At 58.5% G+C, this 16731-nt stretch overlaps 1 protein-coding gene across 1 annotated transcript; it reads right to left on the reverse strand.

The window, feature by feature from the left end:
* Window positions 1-3048: 3048 nt before the first annotated feature.
* INSYN1 (inhibitory synaptic factor 1) lies at window positions 3049-14845 on the reverse strand. The gene is made up of 3 exons (XM_027572437.2): window positions 14247-14845; window positions 13099-13825; window positions 3049-3865 (listed from the first exon to the last, which is right to left on the reverse strand). Exons 2-3 carry the CDS (start codon window positions 13252-13254, stop codon window positions 3143-3145), a joined length of 879 nt encoding a protein of 292 aa, XP_027428238.1. The 5' UTR covers window positions 13255-13825; window positions 14247-14845; the 3' UTR covers window positions 3049-3142.
* Between the last annotated feature and the right edge of the window lie 1886 nt (window positions 14846-16731).

Here is a 16731-nt window from a genome sequence, read left to right on the forward strand (position 1 = left end):
CCAATAGCCAAGCTCTCCAAAGACTGACTGTCACTCACAGGTTTCCTGCTCTCAGCACCTCCTCATCCCCACCAGGCCGCCTGACTCTCAGACCCCCAGCCCCCTCCCTCACGCCCAGAGACCAGAGTACTGGCACCACCATGGATTTGAGCTGCGGCAGAAGGTGGAGTGCCAAGTCACTGGGTTTGGGGTCAAATCCTGGTGCCATCAATCACCCTGTGCCCTTAGGCAAGTTATTTAACTTTTCAGAGCTTCATTGCTCTCATCTGGAAAATAGGCGTGCATCAGATTGCTTATCTCATATTTGCTGTGAGGAATAAATGAGATAAGGCGTATGCTTAGAACACTGGACAGCACATAGTACATGCTCAGTGAACATGAGCTATTCGTGATGGTTATGACTCCTCTCTGTCACGCATGGCTCAGCAGCTCCAACGGCCACAGTTCTTTCCCTGGGTTCTGCGTTTCAAGTCATAAGCAAGCCACGGGGATCCCACACTACTTCTAATTACAAGAGGAGTCAATTACCTCTTTGGCCTTCCAGAACCTCTACCCGTTTTCCTCTCCCAGGCCCCCCTTGCACCTTTGGCCCATTTGAGGCAAGTAGTCAGGTGGTAGGGCAGGGAACAGCTGACAGATGTCAGCCATGCCCACATGGAATCCCAGAGCCAGAGTGGGTGGCTGGGTGCATGGTGGGGGGTGGGGAGAGGTTCCAGGAGAGGACAGTGCCTTGCCCAGAGCTCTCTCAGAGATTTCTGGCTCTGGGCGTCCGTTTCCTCCTCGGTGAAATGGGGACCATTCTGTAGGTTTATTTTCCCTGACTGTTGTAAAGCCCAGAGGCTGTAAGTCTAGAAACAGTCTTGCCCTCAGAGAGGAAAAACAAGTTTGGGAGGTAGAAATGGATGTCTTCCCTCAGAGCTAGGTGTGCCCAGACCTGGGTGGGGACTGTCTGGCCTACCCCTTCCCCGTGGTCAGACAGGGCAGGCCCCAGCTGGCCCCTTCCTCAGGGGACCCCCTGGCATGCTTCCTCTGAGCCACGTCCTGTCACTGAACTGCCTGAGAGTGGCCTGGGGCTGACAGAGGGGCTCAGACCCCTGGCTCTCAGGCCAGGCCCTGAGCACGCCCCACCCCCCCAACCCATGGATTTCCACCCCGGAGGCTGCAGTGTGGCTAGCTCTTCAGGGCTCTGACCTCTGAACTCAGCCCAGGCCTGAGGGGAGACCCCCACACTGCAGTCGGCACATCCTAGGCCCGGCCCATAGCATGCTGATAGCATCACTGGTCTCTGCTCCAGACTGGCCAGCACCATCTCTCTGTCTCCCCACTGCTGGGGCTCAGGCAGGGGTGGTGGCGCTGCCAGGAGCAGAGACCCCTCCCAACGGGTCCTGGGCAGCTGTAACTCTGCCTTAATTGAAATGTGCAGCAGGAAGACCCCTGAGGAGTGACGTCCACCACCTCCCTGCTCTGAGCGAGGGGCGGCAGATTGAGCCGCAGCGATCTCTGGGCCGCAAGCTGCCATCGGGGGACAAAGCAAAGCAGTGACCCAGGGATGGCTCCCAGTCGATGGGAGTGGCTTCTTCCCCACCCTCACTCCATGCTTCTCACCCTGGAAAACACTGGAATCCAGGTTGGGGTCACACTGACCACAGTGCCTGTCCAGTGCCTTGGCGCTTACCAAGCGCCTTTCCATTTCCTATCTTGTCGAAGCCGCACAGCAGCTGGTGAGGTAGGTGAAGACTATCAGCCTCATTTTATAGACGAGGTAGATGGGCTCAGAGAGGCAAATGGACTTGCTCAAGGTCACACAGCTGCTAGATAGCAAAGCCAGGTACAGCCTGGAAACCACACACTCATGGGAGGCAGGATGGCACAGGCTCTGTGACTTTGGGCCAGTCACGTGACATCTCTGAACCTCAGTCTTTTCATCTGAAAAATGGGGATAGTAAGAGTTCCTATCTTACCAGGTTATTGTGATGATCAAATGAGATAATGCTCTAAAACATACTCGGTACAACAATGGCATAGAGGCCTGCCCAATCACCGTGAGCAATGATTATGATTATTATCTCAAGGATATCCAGATGCTGTTCCTGTGGAGGCCACACCCCAGATGAAGCCTTGTTACCTGTAGGGTCCCATCTTGTCTCTGTTGGTGGTATTCGAGACCTGCTAAAGTGGGCTCACGGTCCTTGTGTGAAGAAGCAGGGGCAGCGTAAGGCCGTAGGATTCCTCTCTGGGTCTGCCTGCCAGGGGAAGGAGTTCGGGAGCCTGCCTTTAGCCCTGGTTCACAGCCCCCCAGTGGTTTCTGCCTGCTTTCTCACATGGGCCTCAGGTCTGCACCGGGCCAAGTCAGGCATTGGCTGAGGCTCTGCCCTGAGTCTTCCATCCTTAGGGGACAAAGCTGAAGATGGGGGGTGGGAGGATTGGGGGTGATCGAGTCTCTCCAAACAAGCCCCTGCCCAACCTAGCCTGCCTGGTCCTCCAGGGTCTGGGGAAGCCCATCTCTCCAGCATGGACGCCTGCCCCATGGGAGCAGCTTGCTCCTTCTCTGTGTCCTGGGTAACCCTGAGATGGAAGCGGGGGTGGGGTGGGGTTGTGTATCTCCAGGTAAGTTTGCCTTTGGGAAGGAGAGGCAAAAGTCTGCCTTGGAGTAGGAAGCATGGGGGGTTGGATATAAATGATCCTGGGCCCAGCTGGGGTGACACCACCCCTAGGCCCTCAGTCCTGCAGTCAGATCAATGGTTAGCCTTGGCCTTGGGCACCACTCCTGGGAGCCTGCCACCTGCTGATAAACCCCCTTCAGGACAGGGCCCAGGCCAGCAGCCAGACTCCACCACTAGGCTCAGGGCCCTGCAAGAGGAATCCCAGGTTAGGCCTCTCCCACCGAATTTACATACCTTTGGGCACCCCTTTCAGGAGCCCTGCAATGACAAGGGAGGGGGGGCGGTTCTGGCCATACATCCTGGGACCTAGATGGTAAGGAGGCATCTCTCTGTCTAAGATGAGCTCCGTGAAAGCTCTGGGGCCTTTGGGGCTAGATCCTTTGCATTTTAAAATTTTATTATGACTGCGTTTGTTTAAATATATATATATATATTTATAGCTCTATATGCCCACCGCCCCCCAGACCCCTCCCTGGCCCCTAGTTTTTCCCCTTGGCTTTCTGTTTGGCAGCCGTGTAGGGCAGCAACGTCTGAGTGCTCTTGTCTGACACCGTTTGGGTGCTACTGTTCCTTGTGACCCTTCGGGTCTGCTCAGGGGCCAAGGTGGGGCCTGAGCGGCGGCTGGTCAACGGAGAGCGCCTTGGCTTGTGGGGAGCGGGGGAGGGCTTGAGGGGGTCCACATGGGCCTCTGGACGGGGCGGCTCCGGGCACAGGCCCACCTCCTCCTCGGCCACCTCCCCCTCGCCGTCCCCTTCCTCATCGTCACAGCACAGAGCGTGGTAGAGCACTTTGTCGCTGAACCGCACCCTCTCGCGCGTGCCTGGGGTCCGCTGGGGCAGCTGGCCCTTCACAGGGCCAGCACCGAAGGCCTCCTCACTGGAGGAGTCCGGGGTCTCCACCCGTGGCCCATTGGGGATGGGCGTGCCGCCATTCATGAGCCGGTAGTCAGGGCCAGCCCCTGGTCGGGTCAACTCGGGGCCGTCCACGGAGTCCGAGGGGGTGGACGCGTCCAGGAAGGAGCAGAACTCCCAGCTGTCCGAAAGGATGTCGGCTGTCATGAAGTCCAGGTGCCCCAGGTCGAAGGGGCCGCCCACGCCCGCCTTGTCACTGCTGGAGGTGCTGCTCACAGTGGCCGTGGTCCAGTCGTCTGGCTCCAGTTCAAAGTCGAAGTCTGAGGTTAGCTTATCGATCTGGCTCACCACCTGGCCAGGGAAGGAGAGAGGGGTGAGGGGGTCTAGCGTCACGTGGGGGTGAGCATGCCCCCGTCCCACCCTGTTAGATGCCTGGCTCATGACCCCAGAGGATGGTCACAGGTTTGCCTGCCTGGTGAGGGCCCGTGTTGGACCAGGGTGAGCAGGTTTGGGCCAGTTCCCCATTTCCTACTCCTCAGCCCCTCCTTCCAGCCCTGCACCCCATCCACCCCCACACTCCTCTCCCCCAAAGCCGGCTGCTGCTCTGGGCACAGCCCTGGTGCTCAGAGCTCCATTCTCTTTGGATCAAGAGGCAGCCGTTTGCAGAGGGCTGGCACTCCAGCAAGGCCACTCAGTGGAGAGATGAGCAGGCCATGCACCTTTGGAGAGGAAATGATACAGGGTGACCATGAGGAAGACTCTGCCCAGGTTTTCCAAAGCATCCTGGACCAGCCTGTGCCGCTGGTCAGTGGCTGTCCCTGTGGGTCTCCACCACCGCACCCCCACAAACCCTGGAACCCCCTCCCTCCTTCCCTTCCCCCTGATGAGTGGAGATTAACCCTGGCTCCTTGGGGAAGGAATAAGACAAGCATCATTTGGTAAGCAATAGGAAACCGCCCCCCACCCCCATCCCGGGCCCAGAGCCTCTCGTTACATGCACTCAGGGGGCACCTCAGCTGCCGAGGTCAGTGCACCCTGCCCACCCCACATGAAGGGACACACTGTCTCCATACAGGTGGCCTGCCTCAGGACACCCCCTCGCCTTGGCCCCACAGCACAGAAATCGGGGATGAAGACTGTGAGGGGAAAAGGGAGACCCCATCAGAGATGTTGGGAGAGGACCGAGTAAGAGAAGGAGAAATGATTCTGACCAAAACCAAAAACAGCCAAACAACAATAGCCAAGCAGAGGGACCAAGAGCCCTAAAGACAGGACATGCGCAGTGAGTCACCAAGCCCAGGATCCAGCTCCAGGCTCCTCTCTGGTGCCTTTTCCCGGAGTCAGAACAGTCAGTGAATGAATTAGCTAAGGAAGTTCCTAGTCTAACGAACTTTTATGAGGATGACTGCTGTCCAGGGATGTGCTAGGTGTTCGGTGAGGGGTGGGGTGGGGAGCGCCCCAAAGTGCAAGACGAAAGCAAGGCCAAAAACCGTGGGCCAGGAGGAAGTTTCCTTGGTCAGGAGTTGGGGGGGGGGGGTCTGCCAGTGACCTGGTCAGTCATTTTCCCTCTGAGGCTCAGTTTCTCAGTCTGCAAATGGGGACCTTGGGCGAATGGTTTATTACCAAGATTCCTTCCATCTCTGAGATTCTAGGACTCTGTGTTTATAGGGATGACTTGAGAAGCTGTTTTGGGGTGTCCATGCCTAGGGATGCCCACTCCCCATGGCCCCAGGCCCCAGGGGTGGTGGGGACACTTGGCTGAAGCCTGCAGAACTGAGAGAGTCAGGACACTTGGGTTCCAGATTCAGCTTCGACATTGTTCTGTGTGTCTTTGGGTAAGTCACATAACCTCTCTGGACCTCAACTAGTTGAGCATGATGACCCCAGCTCTGTCATCCTCATCAGCGCTTCATGAAGAGCAAGGAGGAGGGCAGTGAAAAGTCTCCATGGGGCACTGGTGAGAAAAGTGACATCAACTCCCATCTCTGAGCACCTACCAAGTGTCAGGCTTTCCACCCATGAGATCATCATCTCCTGAGCTTCTAGAAGACACACCAGAGGTACCAGTAACTGGAGGGAGCTGAGGTTCCCACCCCCTCCCGCTGCTCCCCTGCAAGACTGCACACCACCATGAGGTGCTGCTGGGATTTCTGGGCTTGGGCAGACAATGGGGACAGGGCCCCACCCTCCAATCTGCCCTCCCTGTCTTATGTCCCCCACCCCCGAGTGACTCCCCCTCCCTCAGAGAAGCTCACATCCCCTAGAAACCCTTGGCTCAACCCAAGCCCCACTTGAGGGGTGGGAGCTCCAGCCCAGAGCAGAGAGCTCTCACTCGGGAGTGTGCACCAGCCCACTCCCCAGAGTTTCTGATTCAGTAGGTCTTGGTGGGGGGGGGGGGGGGAGGGGGCTTGAGAAGGCGTATATAAAACGTGTTTCCAGGTGCTGATCCAGGAGCATACTTTGAGAACCACTGGCCTGGGGCCTGGGATTTAAGCAGGTGAAGACCTAGAACCTCAGGGCATTGTCAGCCTGAGGGGAGGCCCTGCATCTCTGGGGCAGTCACACCCTCAAATGAGACTCCCCCTGATCAAGCTGAGCCTGAGTCTGCTGCTACAGAAGCGTGGGGACACAGCTAACAGGAATCTGGTTGAGTGGTGGGCTATGACAACACAGGGTTGGCTGAGGCTAGGCTGCGCCCAGAAGCGGAGCTCCTAATGCCCTGTGAGGAAGACCTGGGGTGCACAAGGCAGGATCCCTAAAGCTGTCAGGCCTGGACACACTCCTTCCCAGCCAAGAAGTTCCTGCTCGCCACCAGCTCAGGCAGGCAGCCTTCCCATAAAGGCCCTGCCCCTTCTCCATTAGAGCGCCCTCCTCCGGTTTCATCCTGAGGCGGTGGAGGGACAGGACAGAGGGAAGCTAGGGGTCACACCCCAAGTAGGCCACGTCTCGGCTAAGGAACTCGAGGCAGGTGATTTTCCCTCTCCAAGTCTCGGTGTTCTAAAATGGGATGCCCCTCCTCTACTCACCAAGGTGATGGGGACTCACTAGATATGGGTGTGCTTTAAACTGCAGAATCGGCATTGCCAAGCGCTCCACAACCTGGGCTCTGGAGTCAGACTTAGGGTCCAACCCTGGCCTCACCACTGACGGGCTGTGTGAGCTTAGCCAAGTTACCCAGTGTCTCTGTGTCTAAGTGTCTTCGTGAAGGGGAATTCTAGTCGCACCTACTTGATAGGGCTGTTGTGAGGATTTAATGACATGACACACGGGAAGCAGGTAGAACAACGCAGACTAGATCAAAACCCACTGTGCGCCCGTGGGGGCTAAAATGTGACCAGGCCCCTGGCACCAGGCCCAAGAGCTGATGGGAGTTTCCAGTGCCTGTGGCGGAATAATGGGACATATTGGGCATTTCAAGTCCCAGCACATGGGTGGCACCTGTGCTCCCTAAAGTAGGTTTGTCTCCGGACAGAGCAGAAGGAAGCAGAAGAGGTTCTTTTTTTTTTTTTTTTTGAAGCAGAAGAGGTTCTAAAAGCCAGGCAGTAATGAAGCTCAAAGGCGAATCTGGCCCCGACCATGGGGAACAGGCACACCCACCTGATGAATGGCATAAGTGAGGATCCGAAAGGGGAGCGATGTGCCAAGCGTACCCAGACTGTATGCAGGGTCCCTGTACCTCATCTCATGGAGCCTGTGCGGATGGCAGAGGGCGGGCAGGCCCCCACCTTACCTGCCTGTCTGCTTCGGATGCCTCGAAATCTGTGATTTCTCCCTGAGATTTAATAATCATTTTGCCTGCGTGTAATTTGGGATTGTCTCGGAGTGCAGGGAAATAATTATATATACAGAAGGAAGGAGAGGGGGAGAAGAGAGAATGGAGAGAGAAATGACAACATAAAAATCATAGAATCATAGAACCTCAAAGCCAGAGGGATGGAGACGCTGCTGACTTCACCGTTCTCACTGTGCTTGCTGATGGGGAAACTAAGGTAAGGCCCAGACACTGGAAGCAGTGGAGCTGAGAGCACAAGTCAAGAGTCCTGGCACCTTAAGAACAAGACTCGCCTGATCTAGAGGTGAAGGGCAGGGCTGAGGGCTGTGACACCTGCTGGCGGTCCCAGGCCCCATCCCGAGGGCGTCCCCAACCGCTGTCCTGCTCACAGCCTCAGCTCCCTCACCTGAACCACTGTCCCCACCTGGTGGCAGCTTCCTGTCCTGTTCCTGCTACATTCAAGGCACTTGGTAATCGGCCAACAGGACCACGTCACCCCTCTGCTTCCAGCACTTCCCTGAGCCTCGCAAACACAAACCCTTACCAACTCTGGCCACAGGGCCTTTGCTCTCCAGCAGGCAGCCACCACCCTGCCAGGCCTGCCTCCTCACCAGCTCTACACACTCCACCGAGCCTGCTTCAGCCTCTAGGCCTCACCTGGAATGCTCCTTCCTTTGCTCCTCATCCATCTCACTTCCAGAAGGAAATCTCTGATGCTCCACTGAGGATAGGTTCCCTATGATAGGCTCTCAAGGCACTCTGCACCTTTCCTACAAATATTTTCCAGTATTTATCACGGCTACACTTTTATGTGCATATATGTTACAAGAATGATGTCTCCCCACTAGACTACAGTAAGCCCCATGAGGGGTGGGACTGGGAACGCCTTGCCCACCATGGCAGCCCCAGTCTGGCACAGAGACTGACACACTCTTTGTGAATACAGCCATTGGATGAGTGGGTGAGTTGAGACAGAGGGCCTTATAAAAACTGCTGGGGGCTGCTTTTCTGAGGAATTCCATGGTCCTATCTTGCCTGCCCCAGCCCTCCCTCCAGCCCTGGTTGAGCCCCTACTCCGAAGAAAACACATCTGTGTTCCCTAAGGCCCCAGAGCCAGGATTGAGGACCCAGAAGTCCCAGCACTGGCATCTCCCCCACCTCCAGCCCCTGCACCTCACTCGACAAGCGGCTACGTCCTCCCCTCCCTCCCAGCTCCCCAGGCAGCTGGTTACATAACTGGGGATCTGCATTATTTATGACCACTGATTATTTTTTAATTCTGTGATTATGTTATTTATTGTCTTCCTGGGGGGCTGTGGAGCTGGGGAGAGGGGAGAGAGTTGACTGTGATTCATGACTCTCATCCTGCAATTTGGCCTAATTGGCCAGGGAGCTTCGTGAATCTGTCCAAAGGAGGGGAACGCGAAGGGAAAAGGGACGAAAGGAAGGGGAGAAAAAAGAAGAAGAAGAAAAACTCTGCACAATTCTTGCTGAGCTGCAGGTGATGGAGCTGACCCACTTCGGCACAGCTCCGTGGTCCCCAACCTCTCCTGCCCCAGCTGCTTCCTGGCTGGGCCACGTTCATCTCGTGCCCACACGGCCCCTGTCTCTCCGTGCCGCCCCACACGCAGCCCCTTGCCCAGGGGACTGCACAGCAGTTAGCGGGCCTGTTCCCCGTGAAAATCGGGCTGGGGGCAGGCCCTCCGCGGCCACCCTAGCTGGGCAGCTGTGCCAAGTTAGGTCTCCCCCCATGGTGAACCCGAGGATCATTTGAGCCCCCACGCTGAGTGACATCTTGGGGAGGAGGAGAAGGCCATGTAACTGCTTAAGATAAGCTCAACAGCTGGAGGGCAAGGATGGGGGCCCTTGCCTCTGACCTTGGGGCCCCCCAGCTGCTGGGGAACTGGGAGAGCAGTGGGGAGGCAGATCCCAACCCAGAACCACAAGCAGGAGGTTCCTGGAGAGCATGTGGGGTTCTCACTGAGGGTATATCTGAATTTCATACCATGGCCTGCAAGGCTCTGTGTAATCTGACTCCCTGCTCTCTCTTTGACCTTCCTTCCTGCTTTTCTCCTCCTGGTTCACTCCACTCCAGCTGCCCTGGCTTCCTTCTTGCTGATCCCGAACTTGCCAAGTACACTTCCACACTTCCTCCTTAGGACCTTTGTACTAGCTGCTCCCACTGCCTGGCAGGCTCTTCTCCTAGATATCTATTTGTCTTGTACCGTCTTTCCCTTTGGGTCTCTGTTCAAAAGGCATCTCATTGGAGACCCTGTCCCCCCATCAGTGTCACTCTCTGCCCCTTTCCATGCGGGAAGAGGGTGGCACTGTCTACTGCAGGAGATGTTGAAGGGTATCAGCCAGGAGGCCAGGGGCCTGGCTCAGACCACTCCGATCATGGCTAAGAAGCTCATAGGACTCCAAAAGAGCAAGGCCACACCTGGAGTAAGGCGCAGGCCAGTGCCAGGATGTCTCATTAATAATATCTAAAAGATGGGGAGCTAGTTTTTGGGTTCATCTCTGTGCTAAGGACTTTATATATGGTATCACATTTAATTCTTACAACAAGCCTGGGGCTGGTCTCGGAGGCATAAAATTCAGTGTCCTCATTTGCCAGAAGATAGAAGCCCAGAAAGGTGAAGTAATTTCACCAAGTTCACACAGCTAGGAAGGGGGCAGACCTCGGATTTGAACCAGAGACCTCTGGCCACAAGAGCCCGTGCTCTTAGCCTCCGGGCTGCGGTGCATCTCTGAGTTAAGATGCACAGAATTTTGTGGAGCTTCGAGAGCCTGCTGGGATTGGCCTAGCATCCTGGGGTCTTGGGGGACCTAGAAGAGTGAGGGCTAATTAATGATTGACTGTCACATCCCTCTGCAGTAGTTTCAGCTTTCAAAGCACTTTTGCATTCCTCACCTCTCCTAGTCCATTAAGGTACTTTCCCCACCCGTAGGACAGAACTTGCTTCCTATCACATGGGGAGCCCCGTGAGGGCTACAGCAGGGGTCTGGGAGGGCGGGGGAGGTATGGGAGAGAGAACTCCAAAACCTTTAGGGCTGTGAGTGCTAGTCCCCCTTACCACATGCCAAGCCCCAGATAAATCTTTGTAAGAGCACTCTGAGATGAGAATGATCAGCATCCCCATTTCAGAGATGAGTAGCCTGAGGCTCAGGGGCTTGGGGAGGAAGCGCTTTAGTGTCTCTCGTCTTTCTATGAATTTCAGGCTGTGTGCTCAAGAGGATAAGGAGAGTCTGCCATGATCCGTGGTATCCGGGACTAGGGAAGTTAAGCAGCAGCAGCAGGAGGAGGGTGGCCTTGCTTCTTCAGTCAAGCAGCCTGTGCTCTACCCCCGCAGTCTTGCATGTGAATCTTGTCTTCCCATCTAAGCGTTTTGCTCTCCTGGGATGAGCACCCAGCTCAGTGAGCCCTGAGCTGGCGGTGTCTGGGGAAGGGGGTATAATTGAGCAAACAAGTACCTGCCTCCACCCTCTCGACCTTGGGTCTACCCATGCCCCCGATGGAAAAATGCCACACAAAGGGACTGAGAAGAGCCAGGTAGATCCAGTTTTAGAAGCCCCCCTGGAGGATCAAGAGCCAAGATCACAACCCCTTACCCCAAACCAAGGCCTGGCCCTCCCACTGGGTAACCCCATTCCTGACAAATCCCATCCCACAGGAAGTCAGCTATGGTGTCTCCTCTTCTGCCTGGGCCTCGCAGAGCCTCACCTGCCTTCCCCAATATCACTTCTGCCCATCACCCCATGTCCAGACCCTGCCTGGGGGGATGGGGGAGTTCTGAGGCCTGCCCCCCTCCCAGCTGGGTGCCATTGGCAGCGGGCAGGCAGTGGCATACGGGGTAGATGCTGGTTGCTGTAGCAACCTGCCAAAGTCTTGGGTGGAGGCACATGGCCTCCAGGGTGTATAGGGGGAGGGAGCACATCTCTCTCTGTCCTGTCTCAGGCCTTTGGGCTGCACAGCCTGTGAACCTGAGGCTCTGCAGTTCAAGACAGGGGGGTGGGTGAGTGTATGTGCTGAGAAGGGAGAGAGAGAACATCTAAAAGATCTGCAAATAAATCCCAGTGCTTCTGATCTCCCTGCCTCATCCACAGAAGGGCACCCCCCTCAGAGCATCACAGCATGTGTGAAAGAGAGCATCTTTAGAAGGCCCCAGTCAAAATGCAAAAAAGATCACCTCCTAGCCCACCGGCTCCAGCCTCAGAGAGGCAACAGGAACCTGAGTTCTAATTAGTTCTGCCCCTGGTAGGCTGTGTGACCTAGGATAAGCCCCTAGCCCTCTCTGGGCCTCAGGTTCTTCAAACAGAAAATGGACAGGGCTGGTACGGATGACCTGTGAGATGTCTTTAAGCTCTGGAGGACTATGCCTGGGTGGACAGGGGAGGCGGATCTTGGAAGATGCTCAGTTGAGAGTAGGTTCTGCGCTGTATGATTTCCAGGCTTAGAGTCAGTCCTGGCTCTTTTCTGGGTGGGCTCTTTTCTGGCATAGGTCCCATGCCCCTGCCCAGGACTGAGACTCCAGATGGTTCCCATGGCCCTGATGGACCCACAGAGCATATAGAAAAAGATGGGGTGGGGAGGGAGGAAGAGGCGTTGTGGTCCTTTGGACCAGTGAGGGTGGGGGAGGAGGGGTTGCTCAGGGGCATCTGGCCTTTGACCACAAGGCTGATTCTGGACTGAGTAGCTGCCCCGCCCCAGCTCAGTTCATGTCCCAGCCTCTCCACAACCCCTGTGCTCTGGATACAGCTCCCTCCAGACATCTCCTGCTCTTTGGCTCTCAGGCCAGGCTGGGGTTGGCACCCACCATCACCCCCTCTCCTCAATCCTCCTGGAGCCCCCATCCTCCCGCATGGCTAGCTGGGGAAAGCAGGAACCCATAACTCCCGTTAAATCACTTGCTCTACCGTCTCTGCAGAGGCCCTGGTTACAGGGAGTTGAAATTTGCCTAAAGTCCACCTGGCTGGCATAATGGCACCCAGTGGGCAAATTCAGGCCAGTGGCTCAGAACTCTGGTCATGCATTTTGGGCTTGAACACAGCCCAGGGGGCAGGGCTGAGGACATGTGTACCTCACTACCCCAGCGATGTGGGAAGTAGTCATTAAACCGGGCTCCACTTAGAGAGACAGAGAGGGACACACATCCCAGGATCTCTCAGTGACTTTTCAGCCTTGGCCGAACCATTCAGAACTGTGGACAGGGATGCATGCCTTTAAATGAGATTCCTGCCCCCGCCGCCCAATGTACGCAGGAACTCTGGTATCCGCTAGCAGCCCCCTGGACGCATTCCCACCTCAGGGCAGGGAGGGCATAGCTGGCTTCAACCTTTCCAGAATCAAGGGTTCTGAGTAGCTGTGTGATTTCTGGAGAATGCTCTGAGCTGGGCCTCCTCGGTAGGGCTGTCAACACCCTCCCAGAGCCGCTTCTGAGCAGGTCAACGTCTGGGAGGCAGATGGCGGGGTCAGAAGCCAGCTTGGGCCCCAGAAGAGTGTCTCCCACTAAGAGGCTATGGTGGGATTTGGTCTATATTTGTCAACTTGGCAGCGCTGAGTGCTAACCACAGAACCGGGGGCCCACGACATGCTGCCCAAGCCGACTCTGCCACACTGGGGCCCCACTAGTCCTGGAGTATGCTGAGATTTCTAGCAAAGCAGATTTGGGGGAAAGGAGAACAAGGAAAAGGAAGTACCCAGCAAAGTGACATGTGTGCACACGACTTTGAGTACACACACACACTGAAACACATATGTGAGTGTGTTTTTGTGCCAGGCCCAGGAAAACTGGTCTGGCCCCTCACTCACCTCCCTTAGCTCCTTGGCCACCTCCTTGAGTTCCTGCAGGATGCCCTCGAGCTGCCCGATGACCATCTTCATGCGCTGTCGGATCCGCTCCCGCTGGCCACCACTGCTGGGGTCGTCACTGGGCTGCCCGAGGTCCGGGGCGCCCCGAATGTTCATCCTTTACCACGTCGCTGCAGGCCCGCCCATATTCCCCCCAGCCGGGCACACGCTGCGTCTGCCTCCACGGAGCCCCCCTCGGCCAGGCCGAGCTCCACATCTTAACGGCCCCCCAGCCCACCCTGGCCCTGGGTGGCCCTCACCCGGCCCCTGCCCCCTGCCACCCCGCCTCCTCTGCCTCTGGGTGGGGAATGGGACACCCAGAGGAAGACAGAGTCTGACGGAGGGGGTCAAGGTGAGGACACAGGAGGACAGGGGGAGGGGCCTTGGGTCTCAGGAGTGGCCTCCAGGACTTGAAGTGCCCCTGCCTATGCTGAGGTGATCTCTGGCTGAGCCTGGACACAGAGGCAGGGGGATGACTCTGCAGGGACTAAGGGTAAGAGATGCCCTTGGGATGGGGGAAGGCAGCAGTAATCCCTCACAACTCCTAGGCAGTTGCAAAGACAGAGGTCTTGGGGTGCAACTGACACTTGGACAGGGACGGTGGCTGGGGTCTTCCAGATGTGGATGTGGAGGGGGCTCCAGATGTGGGTAGCTCTGAAAAGGGAGCTGGACGGAGAAGGGCAGCCCCCTGCAGAGAGAGCAAGCCTGGCGTCAGCCCTCCCAGGCTGCAGCACCAGCCGGCAATGCCGCTGCCTCCCTCCTCTCGCCAGCCTGCACCCTTCGTCGCTGGGGATTTTTTTTTTTTTCTTTGTGGGGAGGGGTGGTGGAGGCAGATTATCTACAGCATAGCCCTTACTCTAGAAGGAAATGAAGGAGCCCCTGCTTTAAAGGCAGAAGTCCTCTGCCTGCTACGGGGCACCCTGCCCAAGCTCCCCCAATCCCCCGTGTCTCCACCCCCCCAGCCAGGCCTGGTTCCGCTGGTTCCGGAGAGGGCCTCTCCAGTCATCTGTCCTCCCTCCAAGTGCCCCCAGGGTGCCCTCACTCCCAGAGGACCCTCCCTTCCCCAGCCCCGCCTTTCCACTGAACCCCCGCTCTGCTCCCCGACTCACCAACGGTGCGGGCACCGGCCTTCGTTCCCAGCGGCGTCGGGGGCCAAGCCCCAAGAGGAGGTTTGGGGGGCCCCCAAGGCTCCCTAGGGCGGGCTTCTCTCTCTGGACCCTTCGGCCCCTGGCCTCAAGGAGGTCCTCAGAGCAGCCACGGGAGACATCTGGACGGTGGGAGGGGGCGGGACCTCCGCGCTCCAAGGAAGGGGGCAGGAAAAATCTCCCCCAACCCCCGCCGGGCTCCGGGTCGGGAACGAGCGAGGGTCCGGCGGGCTCGGGGCTCCGAGGCCACAGGTGACCCGGGCGCAGGGCGACCGAGGCGACGCCGGGCCGGTCCCAGCGCGTGAGCCAAAGTCGGAAGGATCGGAGGGCGCCGGGATCCCCTCAGCCCACGCCTGGCATCCCCCGGGCTCGGCACAGTCCGGGATTCGCTCTGTCCAGTCCGGATCGGCCGGCTCCAGGCTCCGCCGGGGGGTCTGCCTGCCCTGCCCGGAGTGAGCGGGCACCAATGGGCGCCCGGGGCGCGTTCAGCCCGGACCCAGAAGGTCCGCTCTCTGGCACCCACGGCGTCCGGAGCGGCCGCGAGGGTCCGCTCAGCCCGGCGTCGTCGTCAGCCGGGGGTGAGAACGCGCCCACCGCTCAATCCGCGGTCGGGAAGGTCCTGGGGGGAGGGGCGGCGGCGGCGGCCGCGGGGACCGGGTCCCCACCGGGCCCGGCCGAGAGCGCGCGAGGCAGGGGGCCCGGCCGGGCTGGGTTCGGAGGCCCGGGCGCGGGCGGGAGCGGCGCCGGGCGGAGCAGAGGAGGCGAGGAGAGCGAGAGGAGGAGGCGAGGCGCAGGGAAGGCAGGGGAGGGGCGCGCGGCGGGCCCGAGCGGGCCCGGGCGCACGGGGCTCTCAGCCTCCGCTCCGCTCCCGCCGCCCCCCCCGCCCGCTCCCGCTCGGCTCGCCGCCTCGCCAGCCCCCGGGCGCGCCGGGTCGCTGCCCGTGGGACAGACCGGCGCGGGGTCGGGGCTGGGCCTCCCTCCGCTGCCTCGCCCTGCCCTGCCCCGCCGGGGCTCCGCGGGCCTGGGCCCGCTCCCCGAGCGCCGGGCCGCCGCGCCGCCCGCACCCCGGCCGCCCCCGGCCGCCCCCGGCCCGCCCCGCCGGCCCCCCCCCCCCCCGCGCCGGACTGGCCGCCCGGGCGGGCGCTGGCTCCCTCAAAGGCCGCCCGGCTCGCTCGGCTCCGCTCGCTCGGCGCTGTCAGAGAAGGGGCCGGCCCCGCGCGCCGGGAGGGAGCTTTTAAAGCGACACACACGCCGCCCATCGCCGAGCGCCGAGCGCGCGAGCCCGGGGTCTCAGCTGCCAGTCGACCACGAGGGTGCTGCGCCTGCTGGGGGCTGGAGGCGCGCTAAGCCCGGCGAGACTCTGGCCGACCTCGGGGCGCGGAGGGACTGCGGTCTGGGGACTTAGTTCTTCCCGCCTTTCCAGGCACCCCTATTGCCCCTTCCCCCACTGCGGTGCACCCCAAGCGTCTCTTTTGGCTAAGTTTTCCCATCCCTCTCTCCTTATCATATCTCAACCTCCCCAGACCTTGCTTTGAAGCAGATTAATTCAGAAAATAGAATAAAGACACTCTTCACTGAGCACCTACTGTGTGCCAGGCTCTGGGCTAGGTAGAGCTGGAAGTTGGAGGCTCTGGTGAGAGGTATGCGTTAGACATAGATCATTTCTTCAGTTACTCATCTACTTACTCAACATTTATTCAGCACCTTCTGTGTGCCAGACCCCATGCTAGACTCTGGGGTCTCAGGAAGGAAAGGCAGCATTTTAGGAAGCTCACAGCTCCTGGGGAAGTTGGGGCGGTAAATTGCAGGACAAGGGCAAGTTCTAGAAGAAATGGTAAGGGATTGGGGAGGGCAGGGAGCAACCCAGGTCAGGGGCTGGCAGGCTCTCCCAGGAGGGAAACCTTGAGCTGCTTCTGGAAGGAGAAGTAGGAGTTACTCAGGTGACTGTCAGTGTGGGGGAGGTGGGGATGAGCACTGGGGGTGTGGGGTGGGGAAGGGTTAGAGCGGAGACTCAGAGGCAGAAGTGAGGGGAGAGGGAGTCTGAGCCAACTGTGCCCTTGGGAGATATGTATTTGACAGCTCTGTGGAAAGTGGATTAGAGGGAGACCAGATCCTGGAGAGGCTTGGAGGCCACAGTTAGGCGCTAGGATTTTCTCCTGGAGCAGAGGGGAGCGATGATGTCAGAGAGGAACCTGGTCTTGCTTGCCTTCTCAGGAGATTCTTCTGTGGCGTTGTGGGTGGGGGAGCAGAGGGCTAGGCCACAGGGAGGGGACCAGTTAGGAGGCCGTTGCAAGAATCCAGCTGAGAGCGGGTGAGGCCGGAGTGGGAGCAGAGATGGAGAGGAGAGGAAGGTTTGAGAAAGAATTTAGGAGAATAAGATGGGACTTAGAGACAGGCTGAACTTTGAGAGGGAGGGAGAGTCCAGGATGCCTCTTACGGCCTATGGCTT

This window comes from Zalophus californianus, chromosome 6 (genome assembly GCF_009762305.2).
Source record: "Zalophus californianus isolate mZalCal1 chromosome 6, mZalCal1.pri.v2, whole genome shotgun sequence".
NCBI lineage: Eukaryota > Metazoa > Chordata > Mammalia > Carnivora > Otariidae > Zalophus > Zalophus californianus.

What these genes read in the sequence shown, in the direction of transcription:
- INSYN1 (XM_027572437.2), bottom strand. Translation starts at nt 13,254, where the DNA reads ATGAACATTCGGGGCGCCCCGGACCTCGGGCAGCCCAGTGACGACCCC. An exon ending in TGGCCAAGGAGCTAAGGGAG is followed by an intron (nt 3,866 to 13,098) that starts GTGAGTGAGGGG and finishes TTCCCTGGCCAG; the next exon opens with GTGGTGAGCCAGATCGATAA.